The 20,748-nt window shown below is 49.7% G+C and overlaps 1 protein-coding gene across 4 annotated transcripts in view; it reads right to left on the bottom strand.

The window, feature by feature from the left end:
* Positions 1–20,748, bottom strand: part of LOC138491614 (nuclear body protein SP140-like) — a 3,009,150-nt gene that overhangs the window by 1,357,026 nt on the left and 1,631,376 nt on the right. For all 4 annotated transcript variants that reach the window (XM_069618235.1, XM_069618234.1, XM_069618232.1 and 1 more), the window contains one exon: positions 1,559–1,698. In XM_069618235.1, the coding sequence (XP_069474336.1) occupies positions 1,559–1,698 (140 nt within the window). The remainder of the gene's footprint in view (positions 1–1,558; positions 1,699–20,748) is intronic.

The following is a 20,748-nucleotide window of genomic DNA, read 5'->3' as shown; positions in this document are numbered from 1 at the left end:
AGGAAGATGAAACTTCGGTGAAAAAATAGAAGGAGAAAAGGAAACCAAGGAAAATATCAGGGGAAAAGATAGAAGGAGGTTAAGTTGGTATAAGAAGGAGAGAATGGTACAAGCGCATAAGGTCACCGTACTAACGTGTAAAAAAGAAACCCCTGCAAGTGGAAAACTTCTTACCCCAAGAATGAAGGCACCGGGACGGGAGCAAAGTGGTCAGGATACCTGAAAGAGGCGGAGTAAGACAAGCGGCGAGCGCCGTGACAGAAAGTGAAAGTAAACAATGACAGAAAACCTCGAATTACTGCGTGCAGAAAAAGGTAACAACCGTAGACAGATAGGCAGGAAGAAATGAGCTCAGGAAGAAACGCTACGGAGGGCTTTCAGGAAGAAACGAAGGAAGGCTGAAACTACGAGAGAACCAGAGAGCGAGGAAACCGCAACACAGTTGCAACGCATTGAGGGGGCGTGGCTTCCCTGCTTTTAAAGGGGAAGAGATACATAGGTGCAGAGTGTTAGAAACAGGACTAGCGGAGTTTCCACCGGGACCACATCTTCCATGAACCTCCTTTCATGACACATAACGACAACCAGACACATCCAAGAAAATTAGAATCAGCATGATTTTACTTTTAAACCAGGGTGATTAGCTCTGGGACATCCAACAGTTGGACATGAAGGATGGACTAGAGATTATGTGAAATTTAAAAAACTACTAACGGGAAAGCCCCTGCCATGTAACCTGAAACTACCACCAATACAGCGTGAACCTCTGTTCAACACCACAATGAACTTCGTCAAAGGGACTTTAAGAGCTCTTACACTTAGACAGCATGCATGTTTAGCCCCTGTACTCCATGTGACTGCGGTTTCATTTTCCCTCCCCCTCTCCCTCTTCCCTCTTCCTCTTGTACAACCACACCCATCTAACCATCTCTCTCCATTTCTCCCACCTGCTGATGGGCCTTCAAGCAAGCAGCTTCTCATGAATTATTAAAGCTATATAATTTTCCCAAAAATGAAAAATAAATAAAAATAACCAACATTTTTGGATATTTACAAATGTTAGAATACCCCTGTACTATGACCTGTACTATAGAACAAGACAACCTTCACAGTAACTTTTACTGGGAGTGAAGTAGTCAATGACTGTTGTTTCTTCCACATATAGACACTAAAAGAAATCTTTACAAATGTGAGCATTCCTGGTTTGTGGATGATGTACATGTCAAATATCCCTCTTCATAGGGCGTTGTCCCTGCTATTTCTCTTTGTCTGCCTTCACTGGTTTTCAGGTGCCTCCCTTGTGTCACTTTTCATTTCACCTTCTATGGTGGCCACGCTACAATAGCATTCTCAGTCTACATTTACGTACAGTATAATATCCTTTTGCAACAACCTGTATTATCTGAAGTACTCTCGGTCATCTCTGAAGGACGCCATTGTCTCTTTGATGGCAATACAGAAATGCTCACCTCGTGGTTTTGGAAGAAAAAAGCGGCTATTTCAGGGTCTGTCAGTTAATATAAGTGCTGCTGGCAATTTCATGGCTAGACTCACTCACCATTATAAGGACCTTCAGGGGTACACCTGCTGTACGAATATTTGTGTCCCAGGATGTAAAGTCCACTTCGTTATCCATGTTTAGGAACTCAACAGGGGTGCACCATTTCTTGCTCGTCCGGATGCATTTACCACGCTGCTCTGCAGATGAATAGGAAATAGAAGACCTGTTCTTTTTTTTTTTGTGTTACAGTTTACATAAAACCTTTCACATTACTTACATAATTCAAGCCCTACATACAATATTAACGTACATATTAATCATCATTTATATAACACCTATTAATAACACAAAATGGCAATTTGAGGGCCAGAGTCACTGCCCAGATTTGCAGACCTAGGCAGATCAAGAGCCAACAACCATATTCATTATTATTCCCCCTTAAAATAAACCTGTGCCATTTTTTGTGGTTTTAACATTGTATATGGGTGTTGTTTATGCGCACAGTTAAGACACATCAGTATCCCAGTGGCAAAATTAAGAACCTAATTAGCCACAGTAGTTTCACAACCAATAACAGGTTTCTGTAAGAAACATTTACCGTTTAGTTGGGTGGAGTTTTACACGTTTACTCACTGATTGTTTTGCGTTTAAGCCTTCAATCCCCTTAATGGCTTGATTTTTTGGACTGACTTTTGCACATACAAATATGTCCACTCAATGACCAACGGACTCTAAGAACTTATTTTTTACTTTTATTTCATCTTGTGTTTTTTAATGCTCAACCAGAGGAGCAATTTACACTACAGTCTCATGTGGGGGGTAATACTAAGGTACAGAATGGAAGAATAAAAGTACACTACGAGTAAAAGGACACATAAGCAAATAGAATTAATTGCTGATTTCAGGTAGTGTAAAACTTGGGGAATGAAGAGAAGATGTAGCCCCACCAGATGTCTTCATGTCTTGTCATCTGCCAAAAATCCTACCTTGTTAAAAGTGAATGCAACATCCCTTGCCTTCCTGGCACCAGATGGTACTTAATTGTAAAATGTCAAGAACGTTTGAATGCCGATGTCACATTTCCTCTAAGACATACTCACATTATGTTTTCATTTGACCGCTACTTCAATCCACTTAAAAGAGTTTACCATCAACAAGCTCATATTGATAGATAAAGGAGGCTAAATGGACATATCAATGTTCCCAATGGCCAAGCTTTCTCTGTTGTTGGCTTGCGGTTTGTATTTCTATGCCAATGGAATATGGCAGCTTACTCCACATAAACCATTGCATAAGCTCATAAAAAAACAGGAATTTTAGCCTTCACAAATACTTAAATGTCTATGGCCCTCATTACGACCCTGGCGGAAATCGGAAAACGATGGCGGAAATGCAATACCGCCATCGAATAGCGCTCGGTGCGACTATGACCCGCCACCGCAAAGTACGAAGCCATTAGCGACACCGTAGTGAACGCCAACGCTAACTGCACCAAGTACGCGCGCGCGCGCCATGCCAAACCGTAAATACCACCATGGCGCAAGGGTACGCGAATTCCGACCCTAGCGGACATGTACCTAACGCCATCAAGCATGGCGGAAAGCACCATTCCGCCATGGTGAGAAGTACGGCATCGCGAATCAACCGTAAACGGCCCCACTGAGTGCCTGTACACCGCTCCCTGCCCACAAAGTACAACTCCCCGTAGGTGCAATGAAGTCACAATGCAACCAGTGAAATGTACAAGTCACCCATGCATGCCAACGAACAAACGATTCACAAGAGGGGCCAATGGGAGCTGCAGGGCACAGATGGCACGAATACAGAAGCCATTCCAATGGACATGACCACAGTCCCCCCCCCCGAAACGCACGCAAACACAGGCACCTGTGACCAGCAATATTCCGAAAATCACAACATTCCACCAGTCCACCTGGCTGACCGGCGTCTGTTACACAAAACCCAATCCCCCGCCCCTGAGCATGACAACATTCAAACAGTCATATTGGCAGCCCCCATCCCTGACCTCACTGGGCTCCGTAGGCAAACGCCCCCTGCACAGTACCACGCGACTATACTCCGAAACCGGAACCCAATGCAGATCTCCTCACAATACATCGCTCCCCAAATAGGAATATGCCACATCACTCGCAAAGAAGAACGCTACACGGCCCATATCAGAATAGAAATTTAATGCACAACTAAATCACCAAGCTCATACAGCCATTAGTCCATGAACTCCAAAACACATATCACCATTGTGGGCTGCATCCGCAAGGAATGACCAGCTACTACTTGTGTGACGCCCTGTTCCATCATGGTACACAGAGCCACATTCACGTACGAAAAGGCAACATGGAAGCGCACAGAACCGCAGGCCCGTCCCAATGGGGAGGCACTAGTCCAACTGAAAGGCCGAAATGTTGCTCCGAGCCACTAGTACTGCGTAAGGGCATGTGGCCCATTGGCGATCGTCCCATAAGATCGTAATGCTGCTCCACTGATTAACACGAAGCAGCAGGTGTCGGGAGTAAACGCCATCTGCAGGAGTGGCATACAGATGGCAGTGGCAAAAGGGGAGGAGATACCTGTCAACCAAAAGAAAAGAAAAAGAACAGAATGGCCATCAGAACTACATTCGAACAACTCACTTCAATGATCACACTAAATCCACAGCCATATGCATGCTAGCCCACTCCAAAGGATCATCACCACCCCAAAACCACTTGCGACTCATAACTATCTATATCGAGGTGTAAACACCATCACAAACGAGTGTACCTGTGCATGCGTCTGTCAAAACAGATTCCATCAGATGGGAATGTTAACGTGCATGGACACAAGTGTCTGAAGGCGCGTCAAGACAGGGAGGGCTCAACAAGGCCAGATAGACGATGGTCCCACTATGGCAGCCCTGCATCACATAGCGCAGGGGAGGCGGATAGATTCCAAGAAGCACTGTACATGGCAAACCCTGTATCAAATCACCTGCCCATGCATCCATTCATCATTCCCTCATCCAGGTATAAAAACGCCTGAATATTTACTCACAAAACATTCGAAATTTCCATTGAGTCTGTGCGTTATGCAGCCTGCAAAATCCACAGTGCCCCAGCCCGTAATTCCAGTGTTGTGAAGTTACATGTATTTGGGAACGTCCGGCCTCATCGGCCACGTCACTATTGCGCATCCCAAACTATTCATATCAATCATTGCTTCCTCGCCATGGCCTCTGTCTCAAGGACATTGAACAATAGAACGTTATATTTGCAGTCAGACCTGTGGGCATCTCCTCTCCGCTAGCTGAAAACCGAAAGCGCCGGCCTTCGAATTCCTCATTTGCAACATCACGTCGAAAAGGCATCTGTGGCCGTTTGAAATCACAAATTAATCCATCTAGTGCGGCTGTGTGTGAAAATGGCAACTGCCATCACCCACTAATGGGACGCCCCGCCCGTCGTTGCAACTCGGTACAGTGATGCATGAGGGCCCACCGTTACTCGAGTACTACGTTCCACTGACCCATCACAAGTCTGTTCGCGACTGCAAAGATTGTATGTGAAACAATGGGACCATAGCCGAATGTACATTTCAACAAATGTTACACGGCCATCGGGTACAAATACATGATTGCAATAGCAAGATGCCATTCCTCGAATAGCAGCGTTGTGTGCGGGACGTGCTCGCCCAAAGGGGAGAGCAGCTTGCACAGGTGGAATGAATCACCACAGGTGGAGGCCATACAGCCTGAAAACACATAAAGTGCACACCCAGTCTCCTCCCACAACCACACCCACTCCGAAATGCTACCGGCAGGACTCGCGATGTTGGCCCTGGGGGACCTGATAGCACTGCAAGTACTCCAACTCCAAGAAGAAGACGAACACCAACTACAACCGGCCGCACGGAGGAGACGCAGGAGGAGGAGGAGGCCAAGGCAGGGCCCGCAAGGGCCGCCAGCACAGCCACTACCACCACGCAGGCAGCCCGCAATCCCACGCCTCCGAGCACATCCGTTCAACCTCACTGATGAGCAGATCCACACCCTCTACCGTTTGGACCGGGACACCATAGCCGCAATAGTGGACATGACACAGGCTGACCTTGTCAGCATGATAGATAGCCCAACCGCCATCCCACCCCTACTGAAGGTGGTGTCTGTACTCCACTTCCTGGCCACAGGCACCTACCAGCACACAGTCGGACAGTTGCATGGCATTTCTCAGCCACTGTTCTCACGGACACTATCGCAAGTGCTCGATGCCCTCCTGCAGCACGCAGACGACTACATCTCTCTACCACGCTCGGAGCAGGAAATTACCAACACAAAAGTGGGATTCCATGCACTTGCCGGCATACCGGGTTGCATTGGTGCCATCAACTGCACCCATGTGGAATTGGTCGTCCCACATGCCATGGAGGCCCAGTACCGCAACCGAAAACAATTTCATTCCCTGAATGTACAAATGGTGTGTGACTCCAACAGGATCATTACACATTGTTGTGCCAGATTCCCTGGATCAACCCATGATTCTATGGTCTTGAGGAACTCTACTATACCACGCTACATGGAGCGACACGCAGGGAACAGATCCTGGCTACTCGGTGAGTCTCTTTTCATGCATGATGATGTGGGGTATGTGATGCGGCAATGACCTGGCAGGAAGGGGGGGGGTGTGCGTACGTAGCAATGGCATTCCACATCATACGTTTATCGTCCACATACAGGTGATGCTGGGTATCCACTGAAGAGATGGCTCCTCACACCAGTCCGGAACCCACGGGACCAGCATGAGGAGGACTACAACCATGCCCACTCACGTACCCGTGTAGTCATTGAACAGGCATTCGGCCTACTGAAGACTCGTTTCCGCTGCCTCAGCAGGTCTGGCGGGGCACTCCTGTACCGCCATGAGAAGGTTGCAAAGATGGTCATGGCATGTGTCATGCTCCACAACATGTGCGTACGTAGAAATGTGCCCATGCCCCCTGACGCAGAACTGCAAGCACCTGATGATGGTCATGATGAGGGTGGGGATGTGGCAGCACCTCATGGAGTCTGCGAGGCACCGGAGGCCCGTGACATTCGTCAGCATCTCATTGATGCATGCTTCTAGCACTCACGCCTGGTGGCTGATACATGGACACGGGACTCGTGGCACTGTGTGTGTCTGGGACATGCACAATATGGACTGTACCCCTATGATGGCCTAGTACACAAAGATCATTGTCCACACATCTCATTGGTTGATCGTGCACTGTTTATGGCATATGTGATATCATGTTGAACACCCTATCGACCCGCCACCCAAGTGAGCCCAACACACCCCCTCCACCCTCCTACCTCCCCCCCGAACACCAGTGTCCAAAGATGCTCATTGTCAGTGGGCTGTCGCTATTGCAAGCCCCCTCTGCGGGTGTCAGGGGCACCCCTGCCTGTGGAGCGCAGGTTCCTCCCAGATCTACGTTGGGGGCTGCCCTGGACGGAACTTGCAACGGATGATGTCTCTGCCTGCTCACGTCCATGCATGTCCCTAAGGGTTTGTGAGAGCTCAGTGAGCACACGGCGCACTGCGGCAAGTTCGGCACATACGTCTTTGGACGTCGCATGCAGTTCCCCCCTCAGGCTCTCGGTGCTTCTCTCCATTTGGACTCTCAGGCTCTCGGTGCTACTCTCCATTTGTGCCCTTAGTGTCTCTGTACTTCTCTCCATTTCTGCCCTGAGTGTCTCAGTTGATGTTTCTATGTCTGCCTTAGTGCGCCCACATTCATCGGCATGGTCCTTGAGGAGCGTGGCCAGTTGCTGCTGTTGCACGATTAACTGCTCGAGGGACTGTTGCCTCTGCTGGGCCATGGCCATTTGCGGGGGTGTCACAGAGGGGCTGTTGACCTCATGTTGCCTTGCCACAGGGCTTGTGGGGGATGGCCAGTCGTCGTCTTGTGGGTGCCCCTGCGTGGTATCCTCATGTTGTATGGGATGGGACAGACAGGGGGAATGGGACAGGTCATGGATGGATCTGACTTCGACATCCCCGTCTTCTGTGTCGGAGCATGCTGCCATCAATGGGGTGTCACCTATGGTGCTGCTGCCACCAGAGGCAGTGCCTTCTGTGGCATCCGTTGGGGGGACCTGTGGTGGTGGTGTTGTGGGCGTGCTGGCTGCTGGGGTGCCTGTTGATGTTCCCTCCTGTGTGCTGCCACCTGATGTGTGCTGCTGCCGTGTCTTGATGCGTGCAGCTGAGGTGGAGGGTCTTTGGCCGTTGGTCTTGGCCCTCTTTGCAGGTGCGCTGGTAGGGGTGTCCTGATGCTCGTCGTTTGGATCAGACCCTGTGGTGGAGTAAAGGAGGGCGAGGGTTAATAATGGGTCTGTGGGTATTGGAATGGCATTGTATCACATGCATTGGGGTGGTACCTGAGGGTGATTTGGGTCGGGGCCTTGGAGGTGCTTTCATTTGTGTGTGGAGTGAGGGTGCAGTTGTTTGGCAGCCTGCAGTTAGGGTGTGCCTGCTGCACGTGTAGTGGGTGTTTTAGGTGTTTTTAATTATTTATGTATTTATTGTGAGTTTTAAAGTGCGCTATCAGGGCGATGTGTGTGGACGTTCTCCTGGACATGTGTTTCTGTTGCACTATGTGGACACATGGTAGTTCACATGATTGGACATTGTGGATTTAGCATTGTTTTATCTGGCCCACCTACCTGAATCTTCGGATGTCTGCACTCCGTTCTCCATCCCTCCGACTCCCTCTATGCTCTCCATTCCGATGGTGGAGGCACAGATTTCTTCCCAGGGGGTCAACTTGATGGGTGATTCTGGACCTCCCCCGGTGGCTGTGGCAATGTTGCGGTTGGCAGAGAGTATGCTGCGGACGCGTATCCGCAGGTCGTCCCATCGCTTTCGGCATTGCTGTGGGTTGCGGGGTGCGGTCCCCACCGCACTTACCCGCTGTGCCACCAGAGCCCATATGGCCTTCTTGTTCGCAAGTGCCGTCCTGGTCATTTGCGTGGAGAAGACGACGGCAGCATTCTCCTGGAGGGTCTCTGTTAGCACGGTGAGTTCCTCACGGGAGAAGTGGACCTGCCGCTTGCGGTCGCACGCTTTCTTCGCTACTTTTCCCATTTTTCTTGGTTTCGCTAGGGTGGATGACGGGTTGGGGTGTGTCTCGGGGTAGTGTTTTTAGTGGTTGTGTGGTTTTTGTGGTTTTATAGGTGTACGGCGGGATGTTTCCCGTTCCGGGCCCATGTTTTTACTTCCGTTTCCGTATATTTCCGGTCACCGTACTTTCCGGTAGGCGCACTCTGCGGTGTCCGCTGTGATGGGTGGCGGTATTGCACCTAGGGCGACGTACGGCGGCGGTGTGGGCCGTTTTGGGGTCATTTCCGCCATCGCGGACTTTGCACTTCCGCCATGCCGTGGTGCTCTTGCCCGATGGGTCGGAATGGGCCGCACTTTGCTCCTTCGTGCAATGGCGGAAACGCTATTTACGCTGTTGCGGTCCGGTCAGTCACTTTCCGCCAGGGTCGTAATGAGGGCCAATGTAACCATTTGGAATCATCAGCATTCAACAATAGATACATATTGCAAAAGATTTCATATAATATATAAACTTCCCGGCACTGCGCGTCTTTTGCTAATCCGCCCGACTCCACTTGCGCTGTTCCCCTCGCAATCTTATGCGTCACTACTTTCCGGTCTTACGCATCTTTGCCCCTTCTGCTCGACTCTACAAGCGTTTCTCCTCGATCTGAGGCCCCACTTATTTCCCGGCCTTGCGTGTACTTCTACCTTACCGCCTTACTTCCGTGCGCTGTTCCCCTCGCATTCTAGGCTCTCCCCCTTCCAGAGGTAAACTTTACGAGTGTTCATTTCTCTTCTCCAGCCCCCCCCCCAGTGGTTACTATTGTATTGTATACAATTGTATTGTATTCTGTACATTTCTCTTCTTACTTCTCTTGTCCCCCCCCAGTGGTTACTATGGTATTGTACTGTTGCACTGTCCCCCTCTCTTTAAGCCCCCCCCATTGTGATTACTGTTGCTACTGTATTCTGCGTTGAGTGCACCTGTTCTCCCCTTTGCACTCGCCCTATGTGTGTCCCTAGTGTGTGACCCCCCTACACTCATGCTTGGGCTGCCTCCTCTTCCTACTTCCTCCTTCCTCCTTGCACCCCTCTATGGTGCTCTCGGTCTCCCCTCTCTACTCCAACTGCTATTCTATCTCTATCCTCTCCATCTAACTAAGTATAGTACGAAGAAGTTCAAGAGGGACATCCTGGTCTCCAACCCAGGCCTCCCTATCGCGGATACCTACATCAGTGCAGACCCTCAACGACATCCTCTTTGTCGTTCCATCTCCAGGCCTATGGACCCCTCATATGGTCTCTGTTATCTCCCCTTTTTCCTCCTCTACCATTAAGGTGGCACTCAGTGGGAGGTCGTCCTGGCCCCCTTCCACTCCTCCAAGACCATCATTAATGTCTATCTGAATGGCACCGTCTTGGTCCAGGGCCTCAGCCCAATCTCACCCCTTTTTGATAAGCACTTCGCGCGTCTTATCGACTTACTTCCTTCTTCTGCTACTCCTACCTACACCTCTCTGGCTCCTCCACCACCTCCCTTCTCTGCCACCTCTGCAGCACCCTCCTCATCTTCTATGGCTATTCTGCTATCTCCTCCTTCCGCCACCTCTCTGGCACCCTCCTCATCCTCTCAGACTACTCTGCCATCTACTTCTTCCTCCTCTGCCCACCCTCTGGCCTCTCTACCACCTCCGCAGGTTGTACCTCAAGCCTGTACCCCTCCACGGAAGTCTTTCAAATGTGGTAATCTTCTCCACGTCGCTACTCTCAACTCTCGCTCTACTGTCAAACACTTTTCCGACATCTGCCGACTCCTCGAAGAACTTAATCTGGATGCCCTCGCTCTCATCGAAACATGGTTCACAGCCAGCTCTGTCACAAGTTTGACACTCTACTCCCTGATGGCTACAAGATCCTCTCCGAACCCAGAACCAACCGTCGAGAAGGTGGAGTAACTCTTATCTTTCCGGAGAGGATCCCTGCTTCTGTCATTCCTACTCAGGCCTACTCCTCCTTTCAATGCCTGGTGTCCAGGCTCTCTATCTCTCCTGGCCTCTCTCTTACTGTGGCCACCATTTACAGGCCACCTGGCCAGGTCGCCCTCTTCCTCTCTGAGTGGGTTGACCTCTCATCTTCTCTCCTTGTCTCTACCTCTCAACATCTCCTACTCGGAGACCTCCACATGAGTTTAACCCCTCCTCGGGGCTCTTTAGCAAACTCTGTGACTCTCTCTCGCTTTCTATTTTACCCTATGGCCCGACACACTCTGCCGGGCACACCATGGTTGTTCTCATCTCTTCAGACATCCCTCTCTATAACCCTCTCACCACTCCTCTCTCTTGGACTGACCACTTTCTGCTCTCCTCCCACCTGACACCCTGTCCCCCAGGTGAAGCTGACCCCTGCACTGGCAACTACCTTCTTGGTCATCCGGCCCATGAAGCGTGAGTCAGTGTGGAGGGTTTTGCAGCTACTTTCTCTCCTCCTCCTACGCCTGCGGCTGACTCACACTCTGACACAGCCCTCTCTAATCTGCATCACTCTATCTGTAACACTCTTGATGTCCTTGCCCCTGTCATGAGGATCCATTGGTATGATTCCAACCTCGCCACCCTAAAACACAAGTGTAAGGTGGCTGAGATGATGTAGAGGGCATCAGGCGCATCCTCTGACAAACTGGCCTGCTGCCTGCTCCAAAGGCAATACAGACTCTCTTTCTCTTGTCCAAGAAGATGGCTTACATCCAAGCCTGTGCCTCTACGGCCACTAACAACACAGCCAAACTCTTCAAAATCTGCAAGGAGCTGGCCAGTCCTGCTGCAGTCTCCACCTCTCCTGTTCCCTCCCAGGCCCTTTGCACAGCACTGCCTTCTCAATTTACCACTAAAACTCAGGACATCCTGTCCTCTCTCTCCTCTTCCTCTCCCTCTCTCGGCTCCTCTCCGGCCGCCTCTCCCTCTCCTCCTCCTTTCTCCTCTTTCCCTGTGTTCACTCCTGTTGATGTTTCTAGACAAGTCCGATCTACGAAAGTGTAATCGAAGCGGGAGCTGCCCTGCTCCTCCAGAACCATCAAGGACCATATCGACACCCGCGCTCCAGCCTTGGCCGATTTCTGCAATCACTCTTTTGCCACTGGAACTTTCCCCTCCCCCTTAAAGCACTCCCTTGTGCACCCCCTTCTTGAGAAGCCTTTTGCCAATTCGTCCTCTCTGGTAAACTACAGCACAATCTCTATCACTTGTTTCCTTGGCAAACTCCTGGAACGTCTTAGTCTTCACACTGAAGCTGTTGGTTGTCTCCATGACCATCAGTCTGGCTTCATACCAGTCAGAAGCATGGAAACTGCTCTCATGAACACCCGTGAAGACCTACTCTCTAATCTCGACTCTAGACTTCCTTCCGTCCTCATACTCCTGGTTCTTTCCTCTGCTTTCAACACAGTCAACCATGCCATCCAGATCAATCGTCTCCATGACAACCTGGGCAATACGGATCAGGCCCTAGCCTGGTTGACCTCCTTCCACCAGGATCGACCCTCCCAGGTCCAACTTGGGTCCTTTTTCTCCACCACCTCACTCTCCACGTGTGGTGTTCCCCAGCGCTCTAACCTCTCACCCTGGCTTTTCAACCCTTACTTGGCGCCTCTGGCCCACCTCATCTCTACCTTCTCTTCTAACTTTCAGTGTTATGCAGATGACACTCAGCTTTCCTTCATGCTCCCCTCAGCCTCCTCTCCTCTCCTCTCTCGGTCATTCCTGACCGGCTATCGGCCATTCAGAAATGGTGCGCCTCCAACGATCTCTGCCTTAATGCGAGTAAGGCTGAGATCCTTCTCATTGGGACCCCTGCTCCCGCTTTCGCTCTTTCACTCTGGCCGCCCTCCTTGTGCCCTCTACCTGCACCTTCCTGCAAGGTAAAAAACCTTAATGTCATCTTCAACTCCACTCTCCCCTTCTCTCCTCACATCACAGACCTCTCTACGAAGTCCCACTACAAGCTGCACCTCCTCATGGGTATTCTTCCTTTTCTCACTTTCCCCCAGAAGCTCGCTGTCTCCAGAGCCCTGGTTCTCTCGAGGCTGGACTAACTCAACAGCCTCTTTCTAAATCTTCCTGCCTCTACTCTTCGCCCTCTGCAACTAATCCAGAACAGGACTGCAAGACTTGTCCTTGGCCTCAAGCCCAGGGATCGTATTTCTCCAGCCCTGAAATCTCTCCACTGGCTCCCTGTGGCTGCAAGGATCAAGTTTAAGACCCTCTGCATTATCCACAAGGCTTTCTGGGGCCGGGGACCACACTACATCCAACTCTCTCTTCCTTAGCACTCTCCTCCTTGAGCCCTTCGCTCATCCACTTCCAACTCTCAGAGGGTCAGACGCTTCTCCAGGCAGAGAGTGGGGGGTAGATCTCTCTCCTCGGCTGGTGCCTCCCTCTGGAACAGCCTCTGTGCGCTCTCAAACTTAAGCAGGACCACCTAAGGTTCCAGAAGCAACTCAAGACCTTACTTTTTGCTTTTGCTTTCTCTAACTCTCTCTCCCCTGCTGATGTACTTGTCTGCTGCGCTAACTGGTTACCTGGCCACCCTCTGAACCTTAATGGGCACCAGGCTCCTACACGACTAGTAGCCCCTTGCACTGCCTCCGGGTTTACCGCGCACTTAGGGACTGTTTCTGCAACCCTACAGTCCCCTGTCTCCTTGCTCTTAACTAGAGCCGGCCACCCTGGCTGGGCTTACTTGAGCTTTGCCTATTGCACTTCCCCACCTCCTTCCCCCTGGCACTTTTCCTCTCCCTTCACCCCTTGCACTTGCACAATCTGAATGACATAAGGCCTAGTAAGTTTGTTTGTTTTGTCTTCCCTTTGACCCCTTGACTCCCCTTCCTTGTCTTGTCGCGCCTAGAAACACTTGTGTACAGGTGCATTATAAATGACTTATTATATATATATATATATAACCTAAAATTGACCATGCCCATGCCAAGAGGCCTCTTATGTAAAATGGGTGCTATACTATCACAAAATGTAAATGAAAAGGAATCTTGCCATCATCATTCAAATGCTGTTTGGAATGTCACGTTATTTAGAAATGCAGGTCATGGATGATACTGTGGGGTGCACTGACCAAAAAGCTACAATGGCACAATATGGCACTTCCGAGGAATCTGATTAGTGCTGTTGGGTGCACAGGAGAGCTGAAGATGTAAAGAGGCAATGAATGTTACATGGTATGATATATATCATTTATAATGCGCCTGTAACGCATAAAGTGTTTCTAGATGCGACAAGACAAGTGAGGGACGACAGAGGGAGGACAAGACAAACGATCTTACTAGGCCTTGTGTCATTCAGATTGTGCAAGTGCGACAACGCAAAGAGTAGAGGGAATGGAGAAGGTGGAAGTGCTAGAGAGAGGGAAGAGGGAAGTGCAGTCAGGCCAGCAATTGCGCTGCGTGATGGCAGCGTGGCTCTGGGTAAGTGCAAGGAGGCATAGGACTGTAGGGTTACAGTTACAGCCCCTAAGTGCACGCTAGGCCCAGAGGCAGTGCAGTGGAGACTTGATCATGGAGGAGCCCGGTACCCAGTGAGGCTCTGAGGGTAGCCAAGCAATGAGGCAGCGCAGCAGAACAGGTAGGTCAGCAGGGGCGGGAGAGGGAAAGCAGAGGAGAAAAGGAAGGTCTTGAGCTGCGTCTGGAACTTAAGGTCGTCCTGCTCAAGTTTGAGAGGGGCAGGGAAGCCATTCCAGAGGGAGGAACCTGCAGAGGAGAGAGATCTACACCCCACTCTCTGACTTTGGAAGCATCTGACACTCAGAGAGTTAGAGTACGCTGAGTGAACGGGTCGAGAAGAAAGTTATTTCAGAAGAGAGAGTTGGATGTAGTACGGGCACCGGCCCCAAAAAGCATTGTGGACGATGCAGATGGTCTTGATCTTTGCAGCCACCGGGAGCCAGTGGAGAGATTTCAGGGTTGAAGAGCTACGGTCCCTGGGCTTGAGACCATGGACAAGTCCTGCAGTCCTGTTATGGATTAGTTGCAGAGGGCGGAGAGTAGTGGAAGGCAGATTGAGAAAGAGACTATTGTAATAGTCCAGCCTGAGAGAACAAGGGCTCTGGAGACTGAGCTTCTAGGGGAAAGTAGGAAGAATACCTCTGAGGAGTTGCAGCTGGTAGTGGGCCTTCTTGGCAAGGTCCGTGATGTGAGGAGAGAAGGTTTAAATTACTTTCCTGTAACTATTGTTCTCCAACATGGGTCTGGCATGGATTCACATGCCCATGAATATTCCCCGTCGTCAGGCTGGGAATACTCGGTAAAAGAAAAACTGTTTCCCTTTCACTTCAAAACTGTATTACTCCTCTAAACCAATCACTATCCTCTGGATAATACTGCCCCATCCAATGACAGTTCTCTCCCTAAGCTCCAAATCCCTGTGGCCATCTTCAAATTTGGTAAGCACGTAAAGTGCCAGTATGAACCAAGAAGAGCTACAGAGGGGAAGGAGGGAGGGTTTGCATGTGAATCCATGCCAGACCCATGCTGGAGAACAATAGTTACAGGTAAGTAACTTAAACCTTCTCCAGCATGGGGTCTGGCATGGATTCACATGCTCATGAATAACAATTAGACCCAGGCAGACCCAGAGTCTTTCTACAGTGGCCTTCGTTTTCCCAGCTCACCCAAGACTTCAAAAACAGCATTCTGCCGCGGAGCGGCCGCGGAGTGAGCTGCTGAGTGACTGCAGACTTTGGCAGACCCAGAGTCTTTCTACAGTGGCCTTTGTTTTCCCAGCTCACCCAAGACTTCAAAAACAGCATTCTGCCGCGGAGCGGCCGCGGAGTGAGCTGCTGAGTGACTGCAGACTTTGGCAGACCCAGAGTCTTTCTACAGTGGCCTTCGTTTTCCCAGCTCACCCAAGACTTCAAAAACAGCATTCTGCCGCGGAGCGGCCGCGGAGCGGCCGCGGAGTGAGCTGCTGAGTGACTGCAGACTTTGGCAGACCGTGGCAGGGAGTGGAGGAGTAGAGGAGCCTGCCTGTCAGTCTGTGCGGTGAGTCCTTTTTCTGTGAGATTTGTGACCTTCCTCGGCCACCGCCACCGTGACGGGGCGGTGATCATTTCTGAACAAACCTCGATTATAAGGACTAGGGACGAGGGGCCCAGGACTTAGCGAACTACGCTAAATACAGCATTAGGAATCAGGCAGGCATGATGCCCCCCCCCCGCACCCTCCCCTCCCCTGGAGGTGGAATCCTTCTCTGCCTCCCCCTTGTCTGGTCCCTCATTTCCTGTGCTAGCCTCCCCGCCAGCCCCGGTGGCTCCTAGTCTTACTGGGCCACCCGCTCCTGAAATGGAGGTCAGCCGCCGCGTCTTGCGGCCACCGAAGGAAGCACCGAAGGAAGCCAGTGCTCTGAAACCGAACTTGAAGAGGAGGGGCGAGAAGTCTTCGGTGCCGAAGCGGGTACCGAAGCGGACAATTTCGTCAGACCCACCTGACTCCTCGCCAGACTTTTCGGTGAAGACCGCGAAGACACCGAGGATGAATTTGTCGAGATGTGATGAGTCTCTCCTGGCCAACCCGTCTGAGGCGCCACCCGGCTCACAGCCACCTCGAGTGGCTTATCAAATTCAGCCGGATCTCGTGTCCTCGAAACCAGCTTCTTTAGTCCAGGCTGAGCAAAACTCGCAAGCCCTGTCTTCCTCACGTGTGGAGGAGGAGTCGAGCCTTTCGAGTAATTCATTAGCTCCGGAGAGACAAACCCCAAACGAAACCTCCAGTCTGGAAAACAACAGCTCCAGTAACAAAGTAACTGAAACCTATACTGCTATGAGTCTGAGCGGGGTCAGCAACCTGGAGTACCGCACGCAGCAAACTACGACTCCAACAATTCCCAAAAAAGGTGAAAAAATCAGACTGACAAATGCTATGCATTTTTCAACTGAAACTTTATGCACTGCTATAGTCCACAACGTGCAAGCGAGCGAGGTCCTGGAGAGTCCAACTGAAGCCCAGATTACTGCAGAGGACGCCCAATCAATAGACATCACCAACAGACTCACTGGAATCATCCCAGTGTCGAAAGACCTCAAGAATGTCAATCCTTTACACGCTCCTGTCTCTTGCAATCCTCAGGACGGAGTTGACCACGGCTGTGAGCCAGGCACTTCCAGTGTATCTGGTTCACATGCAGTGGCCGACCAAACGATGCTAAAAAAGCATGATGGGGCGGCAATTCAAGTAAAGAAAAAAAAAGATAAACAAGGACCTCAAACGGATGGTGTGCCTAAACAACTTACCCCCGCACTAACCAAAATATATCGCCATAATCCTAACAGGATGAGAAGAAGAGCGACCCTAAAACCAATAGTACCTTTAAGTAAAAAAATTGGCCCAAAGAACGGACCTGGCATGCCTTTTACTGTCGCAGCAATGAATGATTTCTTTAAAAAGAAATTAGAAACTCGACTGAATAGGCAGCAGGAGTTGTCGGACAGTGAAATCTTAGAAAGTTGCTCGCAAACAGAAACAGAAATGACATCATTAAAAAGCTGCGCAGAAGAAGCGATTACACCTTTAAAATTTCCGGACTCTGCTTCTACAAAGACGCTGACAAAAAGCTTGCCGGCTCTGAGATGGCATTATGCCAACAAAACTGTAACAGTGAGAAAAGAACAATGTTTGAACGGGGAGGCGAGGGACTGCCCATCCCCTGAGAAACTTGGAGCCAAAAGTACAAGCTCAGGCAAAAGACAAACAATTCTCCAGCTTTTCCAAAGTCCTGTGAATACTGCACCAATCCAGCACCTGACATCCTCTGAGCGAGGAAATGAGACAAGCACAAGCTTACAAAGATCGGACTCCCAAACTGCACTGTGCTCATCTCTGAGGTCAGGAAACACAATGCCATCAGTTGAGCCTAAGCACAATGAGTGTGAACGGGCAAGTGCTACAAAGTCAGCAAAAACTCCAACGCTGGTATACACTCCCATACGCATGCGTAGACTGAGTGAAACACAACAACCATCGTTACAAGACCCTTTTCAACAAAAGGCTGACATAATCACTATTATGTCTACCGTAACAATTGCGATGGCACCTTTCAGTAAGCTATATGAGAGCCTAAATGACATCCTCCGCGATCAGATGTCAATGCTGGCTTCTATGCAGTCAAAATTAAACTATCTGGAAGGGTACATTGTCGGGACAGGAGGCATCCCGTTACCCAGGGCAGTTGGACCGCCCATCAGGAATGATGACAAAATAATGCAGCACCCTCTGGAGCTGTTCACACCGGTCAGAGAAAACGCCAAGGGAGGGCCAGACTGCAATGAAAGAAATCCGACACTAGCGTCGACTGCCAATTCTGAGACAGACTTAACAGCTGCTCAACAAAAAACAAGAAAAAGTGCAGCAGCAATGGTGCAACAGAAGGATCCTCTAGATGAGATAATTGCAATAATAGAGGAAGAGGATGAAGTCTCTACGGCTGATCGCTCAAACGAGGTAACAGAAGGACTCACCAAACACGCACCAAATCCCTTCTCCTATACAAAGTCAGGTGAAGGGATGAGCAGGCCTGTCAAAGGCCTCCGGGATAACCCTAAGGTTTTTTCCTATGGTATATTTTCTCAGCAAAAGTCGATTGTCCATTCTACTTCCAAGAAAGACAAGAACACGCCAGCTGTGGTGTCTGGCCCACAAGCTCCGCGGCGGCGAACAAAGACAGCTGCAAGAAGAGTAACCCCTATGTTTGAACCAAAGGAGGGTATCCCTGCATGCGGGATCCGGGCCACTGAAGTAGTTGGCAGTCAGGCAAAGAAAACACACCCAGTTCTCACGGTGGATGACCAGTCAGACTGGAGTACCATAACCATCGATGAGATTGGGTACGAAAACAATACCAGGAAAACCCCGAAGAGAAAAGTGGGGGAAGTGGAAGCAGATACCCCTAACAAGGAACCTCCGATCAAAGTCCAAATACATGACCACCCGGCATTATCGCCGAAGTACTCAGAGAAAATCCAAAAAAGCCAAAAACTGCGATTTGGAGAGATATCGAAACCAAGGTTGAACTCAGCGTGCACAAAAAGAACGGAACCAGTGCATAGTACAAGTCCGAACATTTGGAGAAACGCCCGACTCTCACCTGAGCCAGCACATCGTCGACGAAACGAGTTGACGACTGACACAAAAACCTCAAACTGGAAGGTGGAAATGAGTTGCAGAAACGTAACCGCACATGTGCAGCACTCCCCCCGGGAGGAACCGAATTCTAAAGGCACTAGAAGAACGGAATCTGAGAAACCCCCAAAAATGGAATCTAAGAAAATAGTAAGCGACTGTATTCTAAGATTGAAAAGCACAAACCCAAATCTGGGCAGAGTGACCATGAACAGAACTAACATCCTAAAAATCTTAAGGCAAATTCCAAGCTTAAGACATATTCGAAACCAGGACCTCTGGATGGTGGAGCCAAGCACGTCTGGAAGACTCGATTATTCCTATATACATCTCAAATCCAAGAACATCGAATCTCAATTATTGAAGGAAACTGAAACCCTCCTGCGGTTGGGCTATGAACTAGTGGAAATAAAATGTTTGAATAAACAAACGGACTCTTCACTAGAAGTGGGTAGGGCAATACCCAACCCCAGCACTCCTAAACCACCGAAAAGAGACACGTGTGTTCATTATATCAGCAGGATGGAACATATCCGTCCGGTTTATAAGGAGCAAAAAACGGACACGCACAGAATGCAAAAATCCAACCAGGGGGCAAGAAAAAAATATAACAACACCCCAGAAGGTGAAGGACGGACGGAACAGCACCAAACACTAAACGAAAGACATCCCGGTTTCCCAAGGAATGGACAAGCACCAACCAAGTATGATGTAACAGGGTCAAATCAATCAACGCCCTGGGCCTGGTCCAACTCTAAGAGGACCCTGCGAGGTAACCAGTAGCCACAATCAGTGGTTGACGTGACTTATCATCCGTCAATCCAGGAAGAACTAACTGATGGAAACACACCACCAAAGAAGCTTCTAAAACTCGGCTGTTGGAACACGAGGGGCTTTTGGCATTTAACTAAAGCAACTGATGTGAACCTAGGGCATTTCGACATTATGTGTCTCCAAGAAACATGGCTGACCCCCAAACCGCAGCTGGATGGATATGAAATCATCTATACAGCTGCAAAGAAAGGGGAAGCAGGACGCCCGTACGCAGGACTCTTAACCATGGTCGGAGCGGCCTCCGGAGTCCATGTTGTGGAAACTCTCCCGTCACCATACTGGATCCAAGCAACAATCTTAAAACGTAAGTGTTAGGCAGAAACCTGTGCAGTTCCCTTGGGGAACACTGCAAAAGATTTAAGACTACAGGTATAGCAGTAAACCCACTTGGTAGCAGTCCGCACCACCCAGATTTACCTGGTAGCTGTGGCTGAGCAGTCAGACTTCCCTCAAGAAGAGTTAGGCAGTATGCAAAGTATACACAATATGTACTCAGACACAATAGCACAAGCAAACACTGACCAGAGCTTGGTTTCAAAAGTATATAGTTATTTATTTTTTTAAGAACACATAAGTTGAAAACACTCTAGCAAAGTATAGTAAAAACACTTAAAACACAGTTATAATGAAAGCAGTTTCAACCCTTACTCCTATCTAGACAACTCTAAGTTAACTCCACATAATTAAAACAGAGGTGAGCGCTTAACGTTAGATGACACTCTAGTAGGTTTAAGGAAGGGATAAAAAGAAACAGAAATGGGTTAAACACACCACTCTAAGGTTCAGAACACTTGCAATAGGCTCAAAGAAGCACAAAGTCACAGGTGAGCAAAAGTCACTAGGCAGGGCCCACTCTTAGAGTAGCCGGAGCGAAAATGTGCCCAAGATCACACTGTTATTAGGGATTCAAAGTCTTGCAAAGAGTTAGAAAGAGTTTAGAGTGGCTTAGAAGTTTAGCCAGGGTATTCCAGGCACTCCCAGGTTCGAAAGCCGGGGGCTAAATCTACCCCGTACAGTCGGTGGCAAGGGAAGCCAGGCGGAACACGGTACCTTAAGCGGAAAGGATCCTCCAGCGGTGGCAGTTGTTCCAGGCAGTGGCAGCAAGGCTCGACGTCGGTCAGGGGAGAAGAAGTTCTCGCAGAAGAGCAGAAGAAGAAGGTCGT

Source organism: Ambystoma mexicanum, chromosome 10, assembly GCF_040938575.1.
Source record: "Ambystoma mexicanum isolate Mex_15411 chromosome 10, UKY_AmexF1_1, whole genome shotgun sequence".
Lineage (NCBI taxonomy): Eukaryota > Metazoa > Chordata > Amphibia > Caudata > Ambystomatidae > Ambystoma > Ambystoma mexicanum.
The sequence above is the reverse complement of the archived record's forward strand: the minus strand, read 5'-3'. Positions and strand labels throughout refer to the sequence as shown.